Raw genomic sequence first — 22,775 nt, 5'->3', positions numbered from 1 at the left:
AGAGGAGCGACCCCTACAGTAGGAAAATCGGGGTCACTTTCCCAGAGCAAACTCCAGAGCGCTTTCCTTCCCTAACCAACTCTAGCCACCCTTGTTTCGCAGCTTGATATTTCCACTCTCCAAATTCTGTTTAAATTCAAATTTCTTTCCATACTTAACGCGATCATGCTCGAGTTTAGCTTGTTCTAACACCCACTCCCGAACCCACTCATGCTCTAGTTTAGCTTGCTCATGCGCTAGTTGTAACAGAAGCAGTTCTTTCTGTTGTTCAAAAAACGGACTACTAGGGATAACTGACAGAGCGGCCATTAGCCCTAGTAAGATCGGAGCGGCCATTAACTTCTAGTATACCACACTCCATCAGATTGGCATTCAAATCAACCTAACATAATTTAAGACGTTTATCACTAATTTCAACCTGGTCGTGATCAGCGATCTTCAACACCTGTTCTTTAGGACATTATTCTAACAGTTCCTCTGATGGAACACGTATGAACTAGTGTGTACATTAGACATCAGTCACTACTAAAAATAATCTCACTCTTCCCCTCTGCTGAACACACCAGACCACAACAAGAGAAGCACCAATCACACAGGGCACCACAGGAGAGAGATCAGATATTTTAGGAACTTCCCCCAAATCCTACAATAACTCCACTCTAGTCTTTGTGCAGATTCGCAGTGGGTAATTATGCACTGTAGCCCGTTGGCATGGAAAATCCCACTGGCATGGAAAAACACCCCAGCTCACTGGCGGATTACCCTCAAGCCAAGGATGTGCCCGCGAGACCACTGCTCAGTCCACAGACAAAAATAACAAACAAAACAACCATGCCCAACGTATTCCAAAGTGGAACACGTCGCTAAGCCTAACAGGGGAAAGACAGGCTATAGCTCCGGGTAGCAAATGGCACTACCCTACCCAAATCTCCCACTGAGGTACACAGCAGATTGTTTCTCACCTCAGACCGCTGTCCCAACAGCAAGTAGAGAAAGCGTTTCCAATCTGGGCAGGGACCTGGAAACTAACCAATGTTACTCTATCCAACGCAGTACACAACCATCTATCCACCGCAGTGGTAAGTTTACCAAAAAAACAAAAAGGCAACCAACACTGGGCCTACCCAACAGCGCAAAAAAACAAACAAATAAATAACTGTCACAAAATATAAACAAAGTCCTCAAACACTAATTCCATATTTTCTCCCAAACAAAGTACTCATACCAGTCAGCTTAACACTAGTATTGGGCCTACTGGCATACTTTTCCATGGAACACGTTTGATGAGGTCACCGGACAACCAAAAACACTGATACGTCTAAGGCACTATACCGCACACCTATAAGACTATGCAGTGAATACCAACCAAAGCGCATACCAAATAGCATTACCCCATCATAATGCAGCAAAATAATATCCAACAAAATGTCTAGGAACCAACTTTATAATCTCAGATGGGCCCCCACTTGTCACAAACAGCCTCCTAAAAAAGGAGACAACGTGGAGCTCAAGGAATAACAAAATATATTTATTAACTAAAGTAACCTATAAACAAGTAACAATGGTGTGAGTGGTTGCATACATTGATGTGATAATGAGGGGCCAAAACAGACACAAAATGCCACAGCCAAAATCCAACAGTGTGTCTGCATGGCGAGAGCCTCCTCAATGAATGGGAAGGTGTATTTATCCCCAGGACATACCCGAACCCAGGTGTGTCCCATTTTGCTGACGACCCTCCCAGCTCCGCCCACCGACATCCTAATAAGGAAAACAAGGGCAAAGAGAGAGAATTCGGCAGACAGAGTGGGAGGGTCGTCACATTAGCAATTGCACTAGCGCTAGTTAGCAGCTTCCTTCAAACTGCACACAGAGCCATAAAAATGCTATCCACAAGTTCATCTGACTCTGGGAAAGTAGATAAACAGCCTCATTGCCAAAATCCTGAAGTATCCCTTTAAGATTAGGATTGTGGGGAAGGGAAGCAGATCCTAGATCTGTACCTAGGGGAAACTTCACTCTCAAGCTTAACTGCTATTCCTGCCTGTGCTTCGTCTCCCCTCCAGAGTTCATGCGTAGCCCCTGTGTGGAGGCGGGCCTCATCCCCCCCCTGGTGCAGCTGCTCCACTCCAAGGACCATGAGGTGCTGCTGCAGACAGGCCGTGCCCTAGGCAACATCTGCTACGACAGCCGTAAGTACACCCTGTCATAGGTTTCCCTGACATGTTTCTCACCGGGTGGAAAAGGACCCGGGATCGGTGTCAATGGGTCCACCATCAACATTTTCAAATAGATTAAAAAAAATATATTCAAAAATGTTATATGGGGAAGTCACTTTATTAGGAGGGGGGGGCCATCTTGCCTTAGGTGTAATTGTAGAGGAAGTATTGAAGTGCCTTTATTTGACAACTGTCCCCCCTCTGCTCTCCCTGAGGAGGTGCCTTACATCTTGGGGAATACTGGTGTCAGCAGAATCCGAACCGGCTATTAGCAATATCTGCCCTTTTGTATGGCATTGATATGTTGAAAATCGGTTTAGTCTTAGGTCATCGTAATGGGATATAGACTAGCCTGTTTCACAAGTGGGAAATACTCTGGGTATAATTTGGAATACTCTGGCAATAAAGGGACAAAAGTATCTGAAAATACAGGCTCTCTACTGTGGGATGACTATGATATTCCATGGTTCAACCCGAAAGTCAATGTGAAATCCATAATTTTTCATCTGAGTAGCAAAAGCTTCGCTAAGCAGCTCTAATATAACACTATTCAGGAATTCTGTTCTGTCCATTTTAATAGGCGCCATGGTGACTGCCAATCCCCTGTCAGTCTGGGGAACTAGTCAGCCCTGAGTTCCTGCTGAGAGCAGCACTTCTTTCCCCAGACGGACACCCTCACCTTCAAAGTCTGTCACACAAAAATAAAACTGCTTACAATCACTTCCCCCAATGCCTCTAGAACGGGTGTCAAACATACAGATCCGGCCCGTAAGGGTCTTGTTCAGTCTGGTTTGAGTAAAACACATTTTTGGGTTACGGGAAGTGTAGAAATTAGACGACCTACATTCATATAGTTTTTTGACTGTGTCCAGCTCGTTAAATAATCACCAAAATGAAAGCTTTACAGTCAGGGAGCATTGAAAATTCAAACAACTATGGATAGAGGATTTTTTTATTTTTTATCTTGACGACGAGAAAATATAACCACATTTCAGTTGGACCCTCCAGACCTCGTTGGAGACCAAATGCGTCCCCCGCTTCAAAAAAGTAACTAGACTAAAGATTTAGGGGAATTAATCAAGAGTTGTCGTGAATACATTTAAGGGGAAAATGTGTTGCATAGAGGCCTTAATGGCAGCTATTGTTTCTGGTGAATTGTTCTTCCCATCACTGAAAGGTGAGACGTCTATGGTTTGATAGGGTCATAAAGAGTGTAAGAGCATAGTGGCAGAAATGTGTGTTTCAGTCGGAGCTGCAGCTGTTTTCAACTCTTAACGGGGACACCACTGAAGAAATCAGCTTAGAAGGAGTCTGTAGTTGTTCGGTACTGGCCCTTTTTCAAAATGTAATTACCACAAGACAAACTGACCACTTCAACTGCCAATCGTTGTGCATTCAAACAACTTCCAGACCGAGCAGCAGAAAAACAGTACCATCATTTTGTCCATCAATGGCAACCAGATTCCATGCAATTTGTTTAGTCCCTCTCCCTTGCTTTCTCTGCTTTGTTTCTCCTACAACTCTCTCTCTCCCCCTCCCTGCCCATCTCTCTTTCGCTCTCTCACCTCTTTTCTTTTCCTGACTCATCATCTACCACTTCCTCTGCAAGCTATGCAGCTGCGCGTTCCAGACATTCTTATTTTGTCCGTCATCATTAAGCACAGACTGTATAATGTGTCAATATGTTCCTGTGTTAAAACAACTAATGAAGACAATAATATACTGACAAGACCCATACTGTAACACTTCCTCTGCTAGCTACGTCCCAGACATCCCCATTTCCTCTGCCATCATCAAGCACACACTTTATTATGTGTCTATGTTCCCGTGTCGGCTAACACAATTCAGATATATATATATATTTTTTTTTTTTTGCCTTTTATGTCTAACATTAGTGTACTGTCACATGATGGTGCTACCATGAGAGCACATGGCCTCCCTACGTCTATGGTCTATCCTGCTACATTATATCTTGGCACATCAAGCAATCCTGGTCTACAGTACATGTGGTGTCTGCAGGCAAAGGTGATGTCCTTAAAGTTTAACCAATAACTTCGGGCGCACCAACTAATCGACTTTTTAAAATAGGTAAAAAAATATATCTAACATTGTTGACAACATGTTTAACCCTTTAGTGAGGTTCATTTGATGTTCTATAAATATGACATAGGCTAATTGTGTCCAAAATCATGTAAAAAAAATAATACTATACTAAACAAAAATCCAAACCCAACATGTAAAGTGTTGGTCCCATGTTTCGTTTTAGAGAATTTGACAGTACGTCTAACAGGCCTCACAACCGCAGACCACATGAAACCACACCAGCCCAAGACCTCCACTTCCAGCTTCTTCACCTGCGGGATCGTCTGAGGGGGAATGGGGGGGCAGTGCTAAGGAGTATTTCTGTCTGTAATAAAACCCTTTTGTAGGGAAAACTCATTCTGATTGGGTAGGCCAGGCGGCCAAGTAGGTAGGTATATGCCCTCCCAAGCCTACCCAAGGCTGCACCCCTGCCCAGTCATGTAAAATCCATAGATTAGGGCCTAATGAGTCTATTTCAATTGACTGATTTCCTTATATGAACTGTAACTCAGTAAAATCTTTGAAATTGTTGCATTTTTGTTTAGCATATATTTTCATGGCAGTAGTAGATTGCTATGTTGAGCAGAGCAGAGTCCTAAAAGGGTACTGTAGTAATACGGTGCTAATTAAGGCCACTCAATGAGGCGTCTGCTAAAAATGATTTCATAAAAACAGACTGGAGTCACTGAGTGTGACAACTTCAATTCCCATGGTCCCTAGGCTGTCTGGTCTTCAGTTCCCAAGATGCAGGATTTTTTTTATTGCACAAAGCGAACAGATTTATTCTCTATTCAATCCAGCTGGGACTCAGTCACTCTACCACCATACATTTGCTGTTCACAGTCATGCTCATATACATATCCTTTCTCCATTACTTCTGTTGTACGGTTGTCTCTTCCACTCATATCCACACTGTATTAGAATTTGACCATGATTCTGAAATCTGGAAGAATCTACCTGTGATGAAAATCAATTAGCATTCAGTCATTTGGATTTATTTTTAACTAATTGGCTTCATCAGCACTGTCACTAAATTTGTCTTTGCTTCAGACTGATCGCCACAAGCGCACCAATACATTTTGAGGTTTGGGGTGGGGATGACCAAAACAAACGGCAAAACGCACAATATGTAATTTCATGTCTCTGAGCTATGTGCAACAGGTATTAGCTTGGGTTATGTGTGATTTAATTTCTAGTTAGCTGCCTCAAGTAATTTTTTGTTTTGCCTTTTCCTTTTTCACGTTATGATTCATTATTATAATTATTATTTATGGCCGTATTTCTATAGCATGTGTTATTTACTTATGTGATTTTGTGGATTTTTTTATTTTATTTTTACTGCTTGCTTAACTTTCTCTCCCTTTTTTTTATAGATTTTTTTTCTCCCCAGGTTGGTTGTTGTGATTGTGATTTTTCTTCTTTTTTGATTTCCCCCTGACCTCTTTGTTTTGCAGATGAGGGCAGGAGTGCAGTTGACCTGGCGGGAGGGGCTCAGATAGTTGCTGGACACATAAAGTCACTGTCCCAAAATACTGACCCGGACAATGGGAAGCTCTTGACTGTCTTTTGTGGCATGCTGATGAACTATAGCAATGATAATGGTAATGACCAACTCCCCCCGGGTAAACTACATTAACCAAACTAAACAGAGTAAACCTTTTTTAAGAATGAATCTACTTTGGTAGTGTCGGTGACTGTTCTAGATGTTATGTTGACAGCTTTTATCCAGTCTTAAAGTGATAGTTCACTTTAATATGAACGTTTGTGTGATTTTTATTTTTGAAATTCAGACATTTATGTAGTCTATTGGTGAGATGAGTCCACGTCCCAGGCCATCTGTTGGGTTGATTCAGCTATATGCCTCAAATCCAAATCAGTTGCTAACATGGGCACAGTCTAATTTCAAACTATTAGACTGTGCCTATATTTTAATTTAACTGGATCTTCTCATTAGATGGGATAGATTCATATCGACTGCTATTGAGGTCTGAAAATGTCTGACGGATTTTGAAGTGAACTGTCTTTCAAAGTCAGTTCTTAAAGGCCCATTCAGTTCTTAAAGGTCCAGTCAAAAATGATATTTTGCTGTGTTTTTAAATACACTATGAGGTTGGAATAGTATGGGCAAATAGGGGAAATTATGCTAATGCCCTTTTAGTGTAACAGCTGTTTTGGTGGGTTGGAGTTTTGGCCTGCCTGGTGACATTACCAGGCAGTAAATTAGTTAATAGGTCATTATCAATAGAACATTACAATATGGTGCAGAGCGTTCGATTTGGCTGCCGAGGGGCAAGGATACTCCCAGCTCCACTAAAACCATTGACGACTATGTGCCGTTTTGTGAAATCAATGTTAACTATTTGTTATTATCCTCCTCTTGAAGAGCATAGTCAGAACTACAAATGTCAGATTATTTCATGCTAAACAATTGTGCACATTTTTTGCTATATCATCAGAGATATACAGCAAGTAACTGCATGCTTTTTATGATCAGTAACATCAGTTGATCATATATTATCACCACTATAGATGGCAAGCAAATCAAACTATTTGGATATAGCAATCTAGTTTATCCACTGAAAGTTAGCTCGTTAACTAGCCATATTGACATGATCTGTTATTAGCTAGCTAGCCAATTTGACGTGGTCCATCAATCAATGTAATCGTGTCTGTCAGCAGCAATCGTGATTAAACACTCTTAAAAACAATGTTGAAAAGGGGATCGTGTTAACTAACTTCGCTAGGTAGGCCAACGTTGGGTGTAGAAAAAAGTACATTAGGTCTAGTTAACACTGTTTAGCCAACTGTAGTAAGTTTCTACCGGTAGCTCTACCGTAAACTAACATCGTTAGATGACAGTAAATCGTCAAATGCGCCCCTCTGCTCTTTGACTGACAGACAGCCCACAAAGCATGGGAAATGAACCTAAACCACTCATACTTGTCACGTCTAGTTTTATTTTATATCACTGAAATATCCAATTAATGGTGGCCAATATTTAGAGTTATTGTGTAAGCTACCTTTGGGGCGGCAGTAGCCTAGTGGTGTTGGGCCAGTAACCGAAAGGTTGCTAGATCGAAACCCTGAGCTGACAAGGTAAAAATCTGACGTTCTGCCCCTGAACAAGACCGTTAACTGTTTTGCATGGAATAATCGGACATGTGTAGTTCTGACTATGTTCTTCAATAGGTGATGATATTAGAACCAAATAGTTAACATTTATTTAACATCGCTTTAAACGGCACACAGTTGTCAATGGTTTTCGTGGAGCTGAGGATCTTCTTGCCCCCCCATCATGCAAATTGAACCATTCTGCACCTTGTTGTGAAGTCTTATTGATATAGACCAACAAGAAAGAGTTTCAAACCTCTCTGCTAATAACAGCTAGTTTTCAGTTTTCCCCTCGCCACTCAGACCACTCCCAGTCTTAGCAAAATTCTTGCTTGAGAAATTTCTCATTGTTAAAACTTCTTTGGGATAGGGGGCAGCATTTTCACATTTGGATGAATAGCGTGCCCAGAGTAAACTGCCTCCTACTCAGTCCCAGATGCTAATAAATGCATATTAGTATTAGTATTGGATAGAAAACACTCTGACGTTTCTAAAACTGTTTGAATGATGTCTGTGAGTATAACAGAACTCCTATGGCAGGAAAATACCTGAGAAAAAATCCAAACAGGAAGTGGGTAATCTGAGGTTTGTAGTTTTTGAACTCAGCCCCTATAGAATTCACAGTGGGATATGGGTTATGTTGCACTTCCTAAGGCTTCCACTAGATGTCAACCGTCTTTAGAACGTTGTTTCAGGCTTCTCCTGTGAAGGGGGGCCGGATGGGAGCTGTTTGACTAAGGGTCTGCCAGCAGCCTTGTTCTGTCGCACGCATTTCACATGAGAGGTATCTCTCGTTCCATTGCTTTTCTACAGACAATGGAACATTATTGAACATTTATGATTAAAAACATCCTAAAGATTGATTCTATACTTAGTTTGACAAGTTTCTTCGACCTGTAATATAACTTTTTGAACTTTTCGTCCGACTGGACCTGAACGAACGCGCTTTTGGATTTGTTTACCAAACGCCCTAACAAAAGAAGCTATTTGGACATAACTGGACATAAATGATCGACATTATCGAACAAAACAAGCATTTATTGTGGAACTGCGATTCCTGGGAGTGCATTCTGATGAAGATCATCAAAGGTAAGTGAATATTTATAATGCTATTTCTGACTAATGTTGACTGCGCAACATGGCGTATATTTCTTTTGGCTGGTTTGGGCTCTGAATGCCGTACTCAGATTATGCTTTTTCCGTAAAGTTTTTTTGAAATCTTACACAGTGTTTGCATTAAGGAGAAGTTTATCTATATGTCCATGTATAACACGTATTTTCATCAACATTTATAATGAGTATTTCTGTGAATTCATGTGGCTCTCTGCAATATCACTGCATGTTTTGGAACTGCATGTTTTACTGAACATAACATACCATGTAAAATAATTGTAAAGTTTTTTGGATATAAATATGAACTTTACCAAATAAAACATACATGTATTGTGTAACATGAAGTCCCATGAGTGTTATCTGATGAAGATCATCAAAGGTTAGTGATTAATTTTATCTCTATTTATGCTTTTTGTGACTCCTCTTTTTGGCTGGAAAAATGGCTGGGTTCTTCTGTGAGTTGGTGGTGACCTAACATAATCGTTTGTGGAGCTTTCGCTGTAAAGCATTTTTTAAATCAGACTCTGTGGCTGGATTAACGAGAATGTTATCTTTAAAATGGTGCCTAATACTTGTATGTTTGAGAAATGTGATTTATGAGATTTCTGTTGATTTGTATTTGGCGCACTGCAATTTCATTGGCTGTTGGCAGCGGAACCCCAGTCCTAGACAGGTTTTGAACGTTTAATTGAAAACAATCACAGTAAGGTATTTAATGGTCAGTCACCCAGAAGTGATTTGATATTGAGATACAAACAGTTGCATTGGACCTTTAAGTCATTGTCACTCTAGCCTATATGTTAGCCAGTGTTCAAGTTTATGCTACTCAGACTTTACTCACTATGGTGACAGGAGGTCGTGGTGCAAGAGCATATGTGTCCCTTGGAGAGTGGTCTGTCCATTGCTTTCTGTTGTGTCCTGCTTGAGCTCTTAGTCATTTTCCTCTTAAAGTAGTGACGGCTTGTCTTGTAGTTGGGGGTGTCCCTCCTTAGCTTATGCTGTAGCCATTTCTCTGTCCCCCTTACATGTCACTCTCTGGTTTGTAATTAGATTGCCTTTTCTCCCACAACCTTCCTTGCAGAGCCTTTATAGTCTATCCAGGTGCGAGGTCCCGTGTAATCAATAATGTTCACTTCTGCTGTCAACCTTAAAACCTTTTTCTAGTTTAATTAGCCTTCTTCCCAAATGGCACCCTGTTTTGTGCACTTCTTTTCACCAGAGAATAGGGCGCCATTTGGGATCAAATCAAATTGTATAAGTCACATGCGCCGAATACAACAGGTGAATACAATGAAATGCTTACTTACGAGCCCCTAACCAACAATGCAGTTTCAAAAACATACAGATAAGAATAAGAGATAAAAGTAACAAGTAATTAAAGAGCAGCAGTAAAATAACAATAGCGAGACTATATACAGGGATGGTACCGATACTGTGTGGGGGCACCGGTTAGTTGAGGTAGTATGTACATGTAGGTAGAGTTATTAAAGAAACTATGCATAGATAGCTTCACTATTCACATGAACACATGGTTTAGCACCCTTTAACTGTGGTAGCTAAGTAACTAGTCTTGTCATAATGATGTAACATTTTATTTTGCAAGTTACTGTACACGTACAACCCTAACATCTTTTAAAGTTAGTAGAAAATGTAACTGGAACCCAGGGCAGAAAGTTGAGTTGTAGTCTTGGTTGGACTGTTGGTTCACCAGGAGTGTATTCACTAGGAAGCAAATGGGCAGAAACCGAGCGAGATCTCTCTGAATTTGTCCAATTAGAAACTCGTTTTCATTGCAAAACACTCTCTGTTGCAAAATGTTTTGCTAAGGTTTGCATTAATGAATCTACCCAAGGCTGGTTTGTGGTTTAGAGAGAGGGATGCTCACGGGTGTTTACACCTCTGAGGTTCCACGATGTACTGCTGCTCTCTGAATCTTGTAAATAATTAATGAATAGCCCAAGTTTTTTTTTTCTCTCTCCTCCGTCGGCAAGATGCGGAACAGTAATTACTTTTCGATCTATCGCCTCTCCCGTACGATCCCCGACCAGTCCAAGGTCACTCACCAAAATAGACTGAGGAAAAATAAATGCGTACGAAAACGTGGCGTTCAGGGGAGGCACATGCGACAGCTCAAAATTTACCCCTCAGGCTCTCAATGTCAAATGTTTCTTTCCCACAATTAAACATGGAGCTAAGTGGATTTTCTCTCCATAACCCATAACCCCAATCATCAAACATTAAACAGTGCTGTGATTACTCAGTAGAAATATATTTATTAGAATGGACATCCCCATTCAAGTCAATGTTCCATGATGGGTAGAATTCTATTTATATGTTGATTACACTGTCCTCTGCTTTATAGCGGTGCCACCAACGTTTAGCCCCAGTCGCCACGCACCACTATCAGGGCACTAAATGAAACCACTTCACGGGGTTCAGCAAAGCCTCAAGTCAAATCCCATTTTAAAATATCTCACACAGACGTGTTTTCTCTCAATTATGGTTATTTATGGACTAATCTGTTTAGCTTTGAATTAAGGCCATTTTTCGCCGCTCCATGGGAAGGATGCTTGAGAAAACAGGACGGAAACACTTCATATAGCCTCTAGACCAGGTGTAGGCAAACTATGGCTTTGCCCATGAGCCCATTCAATCCAGCCCATTGGATGGGGGAATTATTGTTTTGGTTAAAAAAAAAAAAAACACTCCAGTCCAAACTTGAACATCGTGAATGTTCTGTTTGACATATGTGAGTTATAATCAAACACACTTGAACATCTTAAACTAGATAGAAAGTATGATAATTGCCCTATATATTTTCAAAGAACTGACCTTTTTCTGGCCGGGACTTGATTTTGACAAAGAAATCGGTAAAGCAAAAAAATAGTACTGATCGGCTAGTTGATAATAATGCGTAAAATTACCACATGCGCTACACGTCCTTGGAACTGTAAAGAGAGGAGAGCGACCACGGTCTTGTCCTCTACCCTGGGCTACGGAATCTAACACGTCAGAGTAATGGAGTTGATCCACTCTGCACATCGCGGGCCGGAGCATTTTGCAATTACACCATGCAAATTAGTTTCTGTGGCCGCCAGCGGTCCGCTCCCTTCAGCTGGCTGTTTGTAAACTGTCACCACAGCTAATGTAACCTTCACTAATATTTATAGGAGGATCCGCACATCCAATGGTTTTTACAGCGGCTGTGCAAATTGACAATTACTTCTACAAGGCCTTGTTTGACATTCCCTAACACATAGAAATCGAGATTTTGTAAATGTTATTTATTTTTTGGAGATTTTGGGTCATGATAACTTTGTGACCCAAGTTGGTTTATGTTTCTGGAGTTCGCTCGCCTCCCGTAAGGCCTGTGGTTGTGTCGAGGCATAATGTGGATTATGGTTAATGTTTTGAAAGAATAACAAACCTCACTTGTATTTCAGCGAGGACCCTCGTTAATTCACCAAGATAACTTTTTATCAATTGGTTACTTCCTTCCTTTCTCACTCACTCACTCGCTTCCCCTCCCTTTCTCCTTATACCCTTTTAATCTCTATCTTTTTGTCTTTAAAATGTGCTTATTCATTCATTTTAGTCCCTTCTTTTTACTTCTCTCCCCCCCCTCCCTCCACCCCTTCCTCTCTCTTCATCCATCCTTCCTTTGTCATCTGTTTGTTTGTCAGTGTCGGTCATCTTTTAAAATGAACTTAATCAACTCTTTCTCCTATCTCCCCTCTATAGGCGCGAGCTGGTTTTGCAGAGCTTACTATACCCAGGGAAATACATCTGCTCTCTGACGTACTGTATATGACATGGACCTTAAGGACAATATATAGCTCGTCTACATTATGCAAATAGAAAACAATTGTGCAGATTTCTTTCTTTGTTTGCAGCAACCCCTTTCCCTTTTGTTTAGAAATGGCCTTTTACAATCCTCTTGAGACTCTTATTTTAAGACTTTGGAATTATTTCTTGACACCTCCCTTTTGGCTTGATTACACTTTTAAACACACACACAGACCCCCCCCCCGCACTGGCCTTAATGTAATTTCAACTCCCAAACTCTAGATGGCAGTGCTCATACCTCCCCTTTGTTATTCCCCCTGTGTCCTCTCCAGACTCCTTGCAGGCCCAGCTGATCAACATGGGAGTGATCCCCACCCTGGTGAAGTTGCTGGGGCTCCACTCTGACAACACAGCCCTCACAGAGATGTGCCTCATTGCCTTCGGAAACCTTGCCGAGCTCGGTGAGTATGCCTGCCATAGATGTAGAGTTCTAATTCTGTGGGTACACACATCAGAACACTGTTGATCTGCCATTCTGGTTGCGGTTCAGTTTTTCTACAATACTGTCTGGGATTTTGAGCATAAACCTACCATCGATATGTAATTCAAGATACCATACCATATCGGCATAGATAACAAAAGCGTACCATATATTTTTATCTTGCCGTATAATTCAAAACTGTCAACCCTAGTAGGAAGTTGAACGGTGACTCGCTTCACATTTTTTGTCATATATAAACCAGGGACAGAACCGATTCCTGTGTCTGTCTTCGCTAGCTAGCCTGGTGCTAACTCTGCGATCGTTGCGATGATGAATAAACACAGGGAAGATTCCGCTGAATCCCAAACAGACTGGACCAGTCATGTCGTCTTGATTGAACTTTTCCTTCCCTCTCTGCAGAGTCGAGCAAGGAGCAGTTTGCCTCCACGAACATCGCCGAGGAGCTGGTGCGTCTGTTCCAGAGGCAAGCGGAGCACGAGAAGAAGGAGATGATCTTTGAGGTCCTGGCTCCACTCGCTGAGAACGGTAATTCCATACAACTTTATTTATCCCTACAGAGGTGATTAAGACGGGCAAGTCGGGTTACAATTATCAAATGTCAACGTATAATACAGTAGGCGGGAGTTATTTTCCGATCCACATACTGTTGTCAGGGGAATGTGATGTCATACTGTGTAAGTACAGTGGGGTCTGAAATGATTGACACCCTTATTAAGCAATAATAACTGTGTAAAATCAAAAATGTAAATACTGAGCTAGGCTATATGCCCCAAAAAATCTGGGGAAATTCTATTATTTTATACTAATACAATTAATTTCTCAGAGAAATAGATTTTGTTTAACAATTTATATTTTACCTAACATGCTAAACAAAATCTTTCTCAAAATGATTGACACCCATAAAGATTATTATAAATAAACTAACACGCAGTGATTACATCAAGCTTGTGACTCATTTTGGTTCTGTTTCAGATTATTTTGTGACCAATTGAAATGAATAGTAAATGATTTATTGTCTTGTTGGAGCCACTTATTGTAATTAAGAGTAGAATATGTTTCTAAACACTTCTACATTCATGTGGAGGCTACCATGATTGTGGATAATCCTGAATGAATTGCGAATGATGACTGAGAAAGTGCTGAGTGTTATTGGTAATGGTGAGAGGTTCGCATGTCTGCGGTGTATGATCTTTGACTTTCTCACTCCTCATTATTCACAATTCATTCAGGACTATCCGTAATGAATGTATTAACGTAGATATGATTTTCAATACCGTAAAAAAAAAAAACACGTCTGTATTTCAAAATACACCAGTATACGGTATTCCGCCCAAACCTAGTTGGGGTACAGGAATATAGTACTGAATTATTGAGCCAGTGTTTTGATGTTGTAGAATTAGCATTACAAATGATTGCATCCATATGGCCATTTCCATTAGCCATGATTACACTTCAAATAAGCATACAGAAACAGTGGTCTGTGTGGGGCGGGCATGCACATTAGAAATGATCTAGTTCAGATTTTTTTAAACTCCCCTTTGTCAGAAGTGAATAATGAATTAGTTGAAGTCACAGTTTGGCGAGGAAACTACCTTTGTTGAAGTCACACTGCACATTGGAACAGCAAAATAAATATAGCCACCACTGCAATATTTGGGTCCGTGCCTAAAACCAAGTAAAGACATATCCTGGCTTCAATGCGTACGCAGAGTGATTTTATTGAATTATATGAGGATCATTTAAAGGGAGAATTATGGTTACCAGTTGAATGTATTTCACACTGCGTATTTTCCTCTGAATTCTCACTCACGGCACTCGGGACTACATTATGTGGAGTCACCTGTGGCCTTGGTAACTGATCATTGGAGTGAAGCGGCACGCGCATCCTTAGCTGTCAGCTGCACGGCTGAGGCTGCTGTATGAAAATGTGTCAGCTGTTTTTAGCACAAAAAAAGAGCATGCTTGGAATAGTGTGTGGGTGGGGGAGAAGGAGTGTGTGTGTGTGTGTGTGTGTGTGTGTGTGTGTGAGAGAGTCACTGACTGTTATCATTCTGGGCAGCACAGTGGATTCTCCCATTCTGCCAGTCTCCTAGACAACATCCTACTTAACTCTACTGCAGAGAAAAGTCTCTCTCTCTTTCGGTCTCTCTCTATCCCTCTCTCTGTCGCATGCACACACACACAATACAATCCTAGATTCAAGCGTATTTTAATCTCTTTCTCCCTTCATACAAATAAAATCCAATTTTATTTGTCACGTGCCAAATACAACTGGTGTAGACTTTATCTTGAAATGCTTGCTTACAAGCCCTTCTCAACGATGCAGAGTTTAAAAATAAAATAGAAATGCAAGGAATAAAATAAAATACACAAGAATGGAGCTATACAGTACCGGATCAATGTGCAGAGGTACAAGATATTTGAGGTAGATACAGTTGAAGTCGGAAGTTCACATACACTTAGGTTGGAGTCATTAAAATTAGTTTTTCAACCACTCCACAAATTTCTTGTTAACAAACTATAGTTTTGGCAAGTCGGTTAGGACATCTACTTTTGTGCATGACACAAGTAATTCTTCCAAGAATTGTTTACAGAAAGATTATTTTACTTATAATTCACTTTATCACGCACAATGTTTATTCCAGTGGGTCAGAAGTTTGCATACACTAAGTTGACTGTGCCTTTAAACAGCTTGGAAAATTCCAGAACATGATGTCATGGCTTTAAAAGCTTCTGATAAGGCTAATTGACATAATTTGAGTCAATTGGAGGTGTACCTGTGGATGTATTTCAAGGCCTACTTTCAAACTCAGTGTCTCTTTGCTTGACATTATGGAAAAAGACGTCAAACAAAATTGTAGACCTCCACAAGTCTGGTTCATCCTTGAGAGCAATTTCCAAACGACAGAAGGTACCACGTTCATCTGTACAAACAATTGTACGCAAGTATAAACAGCATGGGACCACGCAGCCATCATACCGCTCAGGAAGGAAACGCGTTCTGTCTCCTAGAGACGAACGTATTTTGATGCAAAATGTGAAAATCAATCCCAGAACAACAGCAAAGGACCTTGTGAAGATGCTGGAGGAAACGGGTACAAAAGTATCTATATCCACAGTAAAACAAGTTCTATATCGACAAAACCTGAAAAGTCACTCAGCACGGAAGAAGCCACCGCTTCAAAACCGCCATAAAAAGCCAGGCTACGGTTTGCAACTGCACATGGGGACGAAGATCGGACTTTTTGGAGAAATTACTTCTGGTCTGATGAAACAAAAATAGAACTGTTTGGCCGTAATGCCCATCGTTATGTTTGGAGGAAAAAGGGGGAGGCTTGCAAGCTGAAGAACACCATCCCAACCGTGATGCACGGGGGTGGCAGCATCATGTTGTGGGCGTGCTTTACTGCAGGAGGGCCTGATGCACTTCACAAAATAGATGTCATCATGAGGGGTGAAAATTGTGGATATATTGAAGCAACATCTCAAGACATCAGTCAGGAAGTTAAAGCTTGGTCGCAAATGGGTCTTCCAAATGGACAATGACCCCAAGCATACTTCCAAAGTTGTTGCAAAATGGCTTAATATTGGAGTGACCATCACAAAGCCCTGACCTCAATTGTATAGAAAATTTGAGGGCAGAACTGAAAAAGCGTGTGCGAGCAAGGAGGCCTACAAACCTGACTCAGTTACACCAGCTCTGTCAGGAGGAATGGGCCAAAATTCACCAAACTTATTGTGGGAAGCTTGTGGAAGGCTACCCGAAACGTTTGACCCAAGTTAAACAAGTTAAAGACAATGCTACCAAATACTATTGAGTGTATGTAAACTTCTGACCCACTGGGAATGCGATGAAAGAAACAAAAGCTGAAATAAATCATTCTCTCTACTATTATTCTGACATTTCACATTCTTAAAATAAAGTGGTGATCCTAAATGTCCTAAGACAGGGAATTTTTAATTAGGATTAAATGTCAGGAATTGTGGAAAGCTGAGTTGAAATGTATTTGGCTAAGGTGTATGTAAACATCTGACTTCAACTGTACATGAAGGCAGGGTAAAGTGACTAGACATCAGGATAGATAATAAGAGTAAAATAAACAACAGTGTAGAAGCAGCAAATGATGAGTGTAAAAGTGTGTAATATGTGTGCTTTTGTTATGTCAGTATGTATGTGTATTTATAATGTCTTGTGAGTGTGCGTAGGGTCAGTGCAGATAGTTGGCGTACCATTCATTGACTATTTACTTTCACAGTCTGGCTATTGAGCAGTCTTATGGATTGGGGATAGAATCTGTCTCGGAGCCTATTGGCCCGAGAGCCGATGCTCCGGTACCGTTTGCCAGACAGTAGCAGAGTGAACAGTCTATGGCTTGGGTGGCTGGAGTCTTTGTCCATTTTTTTCGGGCCTTCCTTTGACACCGCCTGATTTTAAACCCTGTATGAACCCTGTATCCTTCTCTCCTATCTTTGACAATACTGCTGTATGAGGAATAGGCTCCGTTATAAGTTAACCCTGGTTTTGTGGGTGACAACGGAACCAAAGTCATTTGTGTGACATGAGTACTTCATTTCTGTGTCGTCGTAGGGTGGGGCCAGAGACTGTAGATTGCTCCAAGACTGTTGCTAATTAATTTCTATAAATATTGAACAATGTTATGATATAGGCCTTTAATATACATGGGTCAATGTAAATAAGAAGTATTATAAACTACTAATTAAGGGTACATTCTGCACCGTTTTATTTCAATTTCCTCAAGTGTCTTCTTTGGGCTTTACAAACACATTAGTCCCAAGAAAGAAAACAAACGGTTGCATTCACCAAGGCCTCCCCCCACAAGTGAAGCATTTAGCATTATTTAGCCTATACATTTTTCAGATCGGACAATCTGCGGAGTTGGTACAATAAAACAATGTATATTGATTTGTAACCTACACTAGAAGTTTTCACCGATCCACTTGAATACCCAATACACGATCCGGGTTCCGTGTGTGTGTGTGTGTGTGTGTGAGATTCTGTTCTTGCTTTTCACGAGAGTGGCACATGTAGCTTGTTGTTGTTGGTATCTCCCTGCTCACCATGTCACTTGCTTACACTCACAGTAGCCTACAGACACCGCATCACCTCTCGCTACTTTCCCTCCCTCAGACCTTATCAGCTCTGGTTAATAAAGTAGCTTAAAGATTGAACCTACCGGATCTATACGGAATGGGTCTAGTTGTCCTCTGGTCTGTTCAGAACGGGCCATATATATATATATATATATTTTTCTCTCTCGCTCTTTTTCTCTCTTTCTCTCTCTTTTTCTCTCTCGCTCTTTTTCTCTCTCGCTCTTTTTCTCTCTTTCTCTCTTTTTCTCAAAAGTCCCAGGTCCATTACAGGACGGGTCAGTTTATTTTGGACCCGTGAAGGCCTCTACCCCACACCTCAACAGGATGAACACAACAACAGAAAAATAAACACACAGTGAAGCGTTTCAGGAAATTCAAGTAACAGCTTGCTATTTTATATGACCTTGACAACCGCAATTTCAGTTTAATTGGCATATATGGATAGGGCTAAATTGTACATTTTCTTACAGAATAATTATGGAAAGCATATGCATAACCACGATAGCAGTATTCGAAGCTGTATTTATTATCCTCAACGTCTCATCTTTCAAAATACATCAAGTCCTCGTAATTTACAGCAATTCCCTCGCTCCGACAACAAAACGTTTGCAAAGGTTACCCAATTAACGGGAGGGACGGGGCAACTTTGCGCGTGGTGCTCAAGTTCGGAATGGCCGTCAGTCAAAACCCATGCAGAGCTGTGAAATGAAGACCCAGAGCTCGGACATCATGTATAGTATGTTACTTGTACAGCCACTGCGTTCCAATTTAGGTTATAAGTAGGTCATTCAAAACGCTTTCCCCCAGATGTTTATTGAAAATGATCACCACAAGCGGGATTTCTTGAGTGAGCCAGGACTTCCACTTCATATCCATGTTCTTGAGTTGACTGCATGCAACCGGTATTTGAACAAGTTAAATGGATGTTATTTTAATGAAGTTCACCCTGCTACCATGCATGTCTTGATGAACCAACTGTCGTCTATACCACCCTCCTGTTTCTCACTTTGACTTCTTGCCAGGAAAGACTGACTTTCCTTACATAGTAGTACTGCACAGCACAATAGGCCAGTGCATCAATCACCATTTTATCTAGGTTTGAATCATATATATATATATATGTGTGAGTATGTATATATATATATATATATATATATATATATACTCACACATCTTCATTATCTAAGACATATTTATGTTACAGTTGAGATGTCTACTGCCTTATAAGGAACGCCAAGGGTGCTGCTACCAGTCTCATGACTCACTCGCACTTTTGAAAAACAAAACGAAGACAAACATGATGTTTCATAATGATTACCCCAGTGCAGAGTAGACTAGAGACATGCACCTATGTCTGGACCCTTTGACACTCGAGCAGGGGAAGTGGAATTAGGTCTGAAAAAGTAATAATCGCAAAGTAAACATCACAAGTAAGGTATGCATCCTAAAAAAGAAAAGACTGCCGGCACACTGGGATTTTGTGTCTGAGAATTTTGGATGAAGCCAATGGGAGTCATCCGTTGCCGGATGAATGGCAACTGTGGAAGATTAGCCAACAAGAAATGCACAAAGCTTCTGAAATAGTTCATTTTAGTTGCTCTTTTGCTGGACAAAAAAACAGACAATGATGTATGTCATACATACATACATATATATGTGTGTGTGTGTGTGTGTGTGTGTGTGTGTGTGTATGTGTGTATATATATATATATACATATACATATATACATATATATATGTATATATACATATATACATATATACATATATATGTATATATACATATGTATATATATATATACATATGTATATATATATATATACACATATATATATATATATACACACATATGTGTGTGTGTATATGTGTGTGTGTGGGGTGTATAAACAAACCTGGCGTGTGTCTGTGGGAGAGATGCTGTGTGTGTGTCACAAGTTGTTGATAAACTGCTGACTTGACATCTTTTCACAGCGTGCATGACCAGGCGGTGCTCGTTCTCACCATAGGATTAACTACACTGCTCAAAAAAATAAAGGGAACACTTAAACAACACAATGTAACTCCCAAGTCAATCACACTTCTGTGAAATCAAACTGTCCACTTAGGAAGCAACACTGATTGACAATCAATTTCACATGCTGTTGTGCAAATGGAATAGACAACAGGTGGAAATTATAGGCATTTAGCAAGACACCCCCAATAAAGGAGTGGTTCTGCAGGTGGGGACCACAGACCACTTCTCAGTTCCTATGCTTCCTGGCTGATGTTTTGGTCACTTTTGAATGCTGGCGGTGCTTTCACTCTAGTGGTAGCATGAGACGGAGTCTACAACCCACACAAGTGGCTCAGGTAGTGCAGCTCATCCAGGATGGAACATTAATGCGAGCTGTGGCAAGAAGGTTTGCTGTGTCTGTCAGCGTAGTGTCCAGAGCATGGAGGCGCTACCAGGAGACAGGCCAGTACATCAGGAGACGTGGAGGAGGCCGTAGGAGGGCAACAACCCAGCAGCAGGACCGCTACCTCCGCCTTTGTGCAAGGAGGAGCAGGAGGAGCACTGCCAGAGCCCTGCAAAATGACCTCCAGCAGGCCACAAATGTGCATGTGTCTGCTAAAACGGTCAGAAACAGACTCCATGAGGGTGGTATGAGGGCCCGACATCCACAGGTGGGGGTTGTGCTTACAGCCCAACACCAAGCAGGTCGTTTGGCATTTGCCAGAGAACACCAAGATTGGCAAATTCGCCACTGGCGACCTGTGCTCTTCACAGATGAAAGCAGGTTCACACTGAGCACATGTGACAGTCTGGAGACGCCGTGGAGAACGTTCGGCTGCCTGCAACATCCTCCAGCATGACCGGTTTGGCGGTGGGGTGGCATTTCTTTGGGGGGCCGCACAGCCCTCCATGTGCTCGCCAGAGGTAGCCTGACTGCCATTAGGTACCGAGATGAGATCCTCAGACCCCTTGTGAGACCATATGCTGGTGCGGTTGGCCCTGGGTTCCTCCTAATGCAAGACAATGCTAGACCTCATGTGGCTGGAGTGTGTCAGCAGTTCCTGCAAGTGGAAGGCATTGATGCTATGGACTGGCCCGCCCGTTCCCCAGACCTGAATTCAATTGAGCACATCTGGGACATCATGTCTCGCTCCATCCACCAACGCCACGTTGCACCACAGACTGTCCAGGAGTTGGCGGATGCTTTAGTCCAGGTCTGGGAGGAGATCCCTCAGGAGACCATCCGCCACCTCATCAGGAGCATGCCCAGGTGTTGTAGGGAGGTCATACAGGCACGTGGAGACCACACACACTACTGAGCCTCATTCTGACTTGTTTTAAGGACATTACATCAAAGTTGGATCAGCCTGTATTGTGGTTTTCCACTTTAATTTTGAGTGTGACTCCAAATCCAGACCTCCATGGGTTGATAAATTTGATTTCCATTGATCATTTTTGTGTGATTTTGTTTTCAGCACATTCAACTATGTAAAGAATAAAGTATTTAATAAGAATATTTCATTAATTCAGATCTAGGATGTGTTATTTTAGTGTTCCCTTTATTTTTTTGAGCAGTGTATGTCATTGTTAATTCTGTGTAACTGAATTTCTGTCTGTCTGTCTCTCTCTCTCTCTCCCTCTCCCTTTTCTGTCTCTCAGATGTGATCAAGCTGCAGTTGGTGGAGGCCGGCCTGGTGGAGTGTCTGTTAGATGTGGTAGTTCACACAGTGGATGGAGTGCGGGAGGAGGATGTGGCGCAGCTCAAAACAGCATCCGACCTCATGGTGCTGCTGCTGCTGGGAGGTACTACATACACACATACAGTTGGGAATTTTTACTAGGATTAAATGTCAGGAATTGTGAAAAACTTAGTTTAAATGTATTTAAACTCAGTTGTATGTAAACTTCTGTATGTAAACTTCTGACTTCATACATACATACATACATACATACATACATACATACATACATACATACATACATACAGTTGAAGTCAGAGTTTTACATTCACCTTAGCCAAATACATTTAAACTCAGTTTTTCACAATTCCTGACATTTAATCCTAGTAAAAATTCCCTGTCTTAGGTCAGTTAGGATCAACACTTTATTTTAAGAATTTGAAATGTCAGAATAATAGTAGAGAGAATGATTTATTTAAGCTTTTATTTCTTTCATCACATTCCCAGTGGGTGAGAAGTTTACATACACTCAATAGTATTTGGTAGCATTGCCTTTAAACATTTTAACTTGGCTCAAATGTTTCAGGTTGCCTTCCACAAGCTTCCAACAATAATTTGGGTGAATTTTGACCCATTCCTCTTGACATAGCTGGTGTAACTGAGTCAGGTTTCTAGGCCTCCTTGCACTTACACACTTTTCTGCCCATAAATGTTCTATGGGATTGAGGTCAGGGCTTTGTGATGGTCACTCCAATACCTTGACTTTGTTGTCCTTAAGCCATTTTGTCACAACTTTGGAAGTATGCTTTGGGTCATTGTCCATTTGGAAGACCCATTTGTGACCAAGCTTTAACTTCCTGACTGATGTCTTGAGATGTTTCTTCAGGATATCCACGTAATTTTCCTCCCTGATCAAGCCATCTATTTTGTGAACTGCACCAGTCCCTCCTGCGGCAATGCACCCCCACAACATGATGGTGTCACCCCCGTGCTTCACGGTTGGGATGATGTTCTTTGGCTTGCAAGCCTCCCCCTTTGTCCTCCAAACATAACGATGGGCATTATGGCCAAACAGTTCTATTTTTGTTTCATCAGACCAGAGGACATTTCTCCAAATAGTACGATCTTTGTCCCCATGTGCAGTTGCAAACCATAGTCTGGCTTTTTTTATGGTGGT

At 41.3% G+C, this 22,775-nt stretch overlaps 1 protein-coding gene across 5 annotated transcripts in view; it reads left to right on the top strand.

Annotated features, from left to right (window-relative positions):
* LOC139416111 (RAP1, GTP-GDP dissociation stimulator 1) overlaps nt 1–22,775 on the top strand; it is a 59,559-nt gene that overhangs the window by 22,301 nt on the left and 14,483 nt on the right. For 3 of the 5 annotated variants that reach the window (XM_071164404.1, XM_071164406.1, XM_071164405.1), the window contains 5 exons: nt 2,067–2,192; nt 5,756–5,902; nt 12,644–12,772; nt 13,213–13,338; nt 21,579–21,722. In XM_071164404.1, the coding sequence (XP_071020505.1) occupies nt 2,067–2,192; nt 5,756–5,902; nt 12,644–12,772; nt 13,213–13,338; nt 21,579–21,722 (672 nt within the window). The remainder of the gene's footprint in view (nt 1–2,066; nt 2,193–5,755; nt 5,903–12,643; nt 12,773–13,212; nt 13,339–21,578; nt 21,723–22,775) is intronic. The other 2 variants (XM_071164407.1, XM_071164408.1) reach the window with 1 other exon arrangement.

Source organism: Oncorhynchus clarkii, chromosome 9 (genome assembly GCF_045791955.1).
Source record: "Oncorhynchus clarkii lewisi isolate Uvic-CL-2024 chromosome 9, UVic_Ocla_1.0, whole genome shotgun sequence".
Taxonomy (NCBI): domain Eukaryota; kingdom Metazoa; phylum Chordata; class Actinopteri; order Salmoniformes; family Salmonidae; genus Oncorhynchus; species Oncorhynchus clarkii.
The sequence above is the reverse complement of the archived record's forward strand: the minus strand, read 5'-3'. Positions and strand labels throughout refer to the sequence as shown.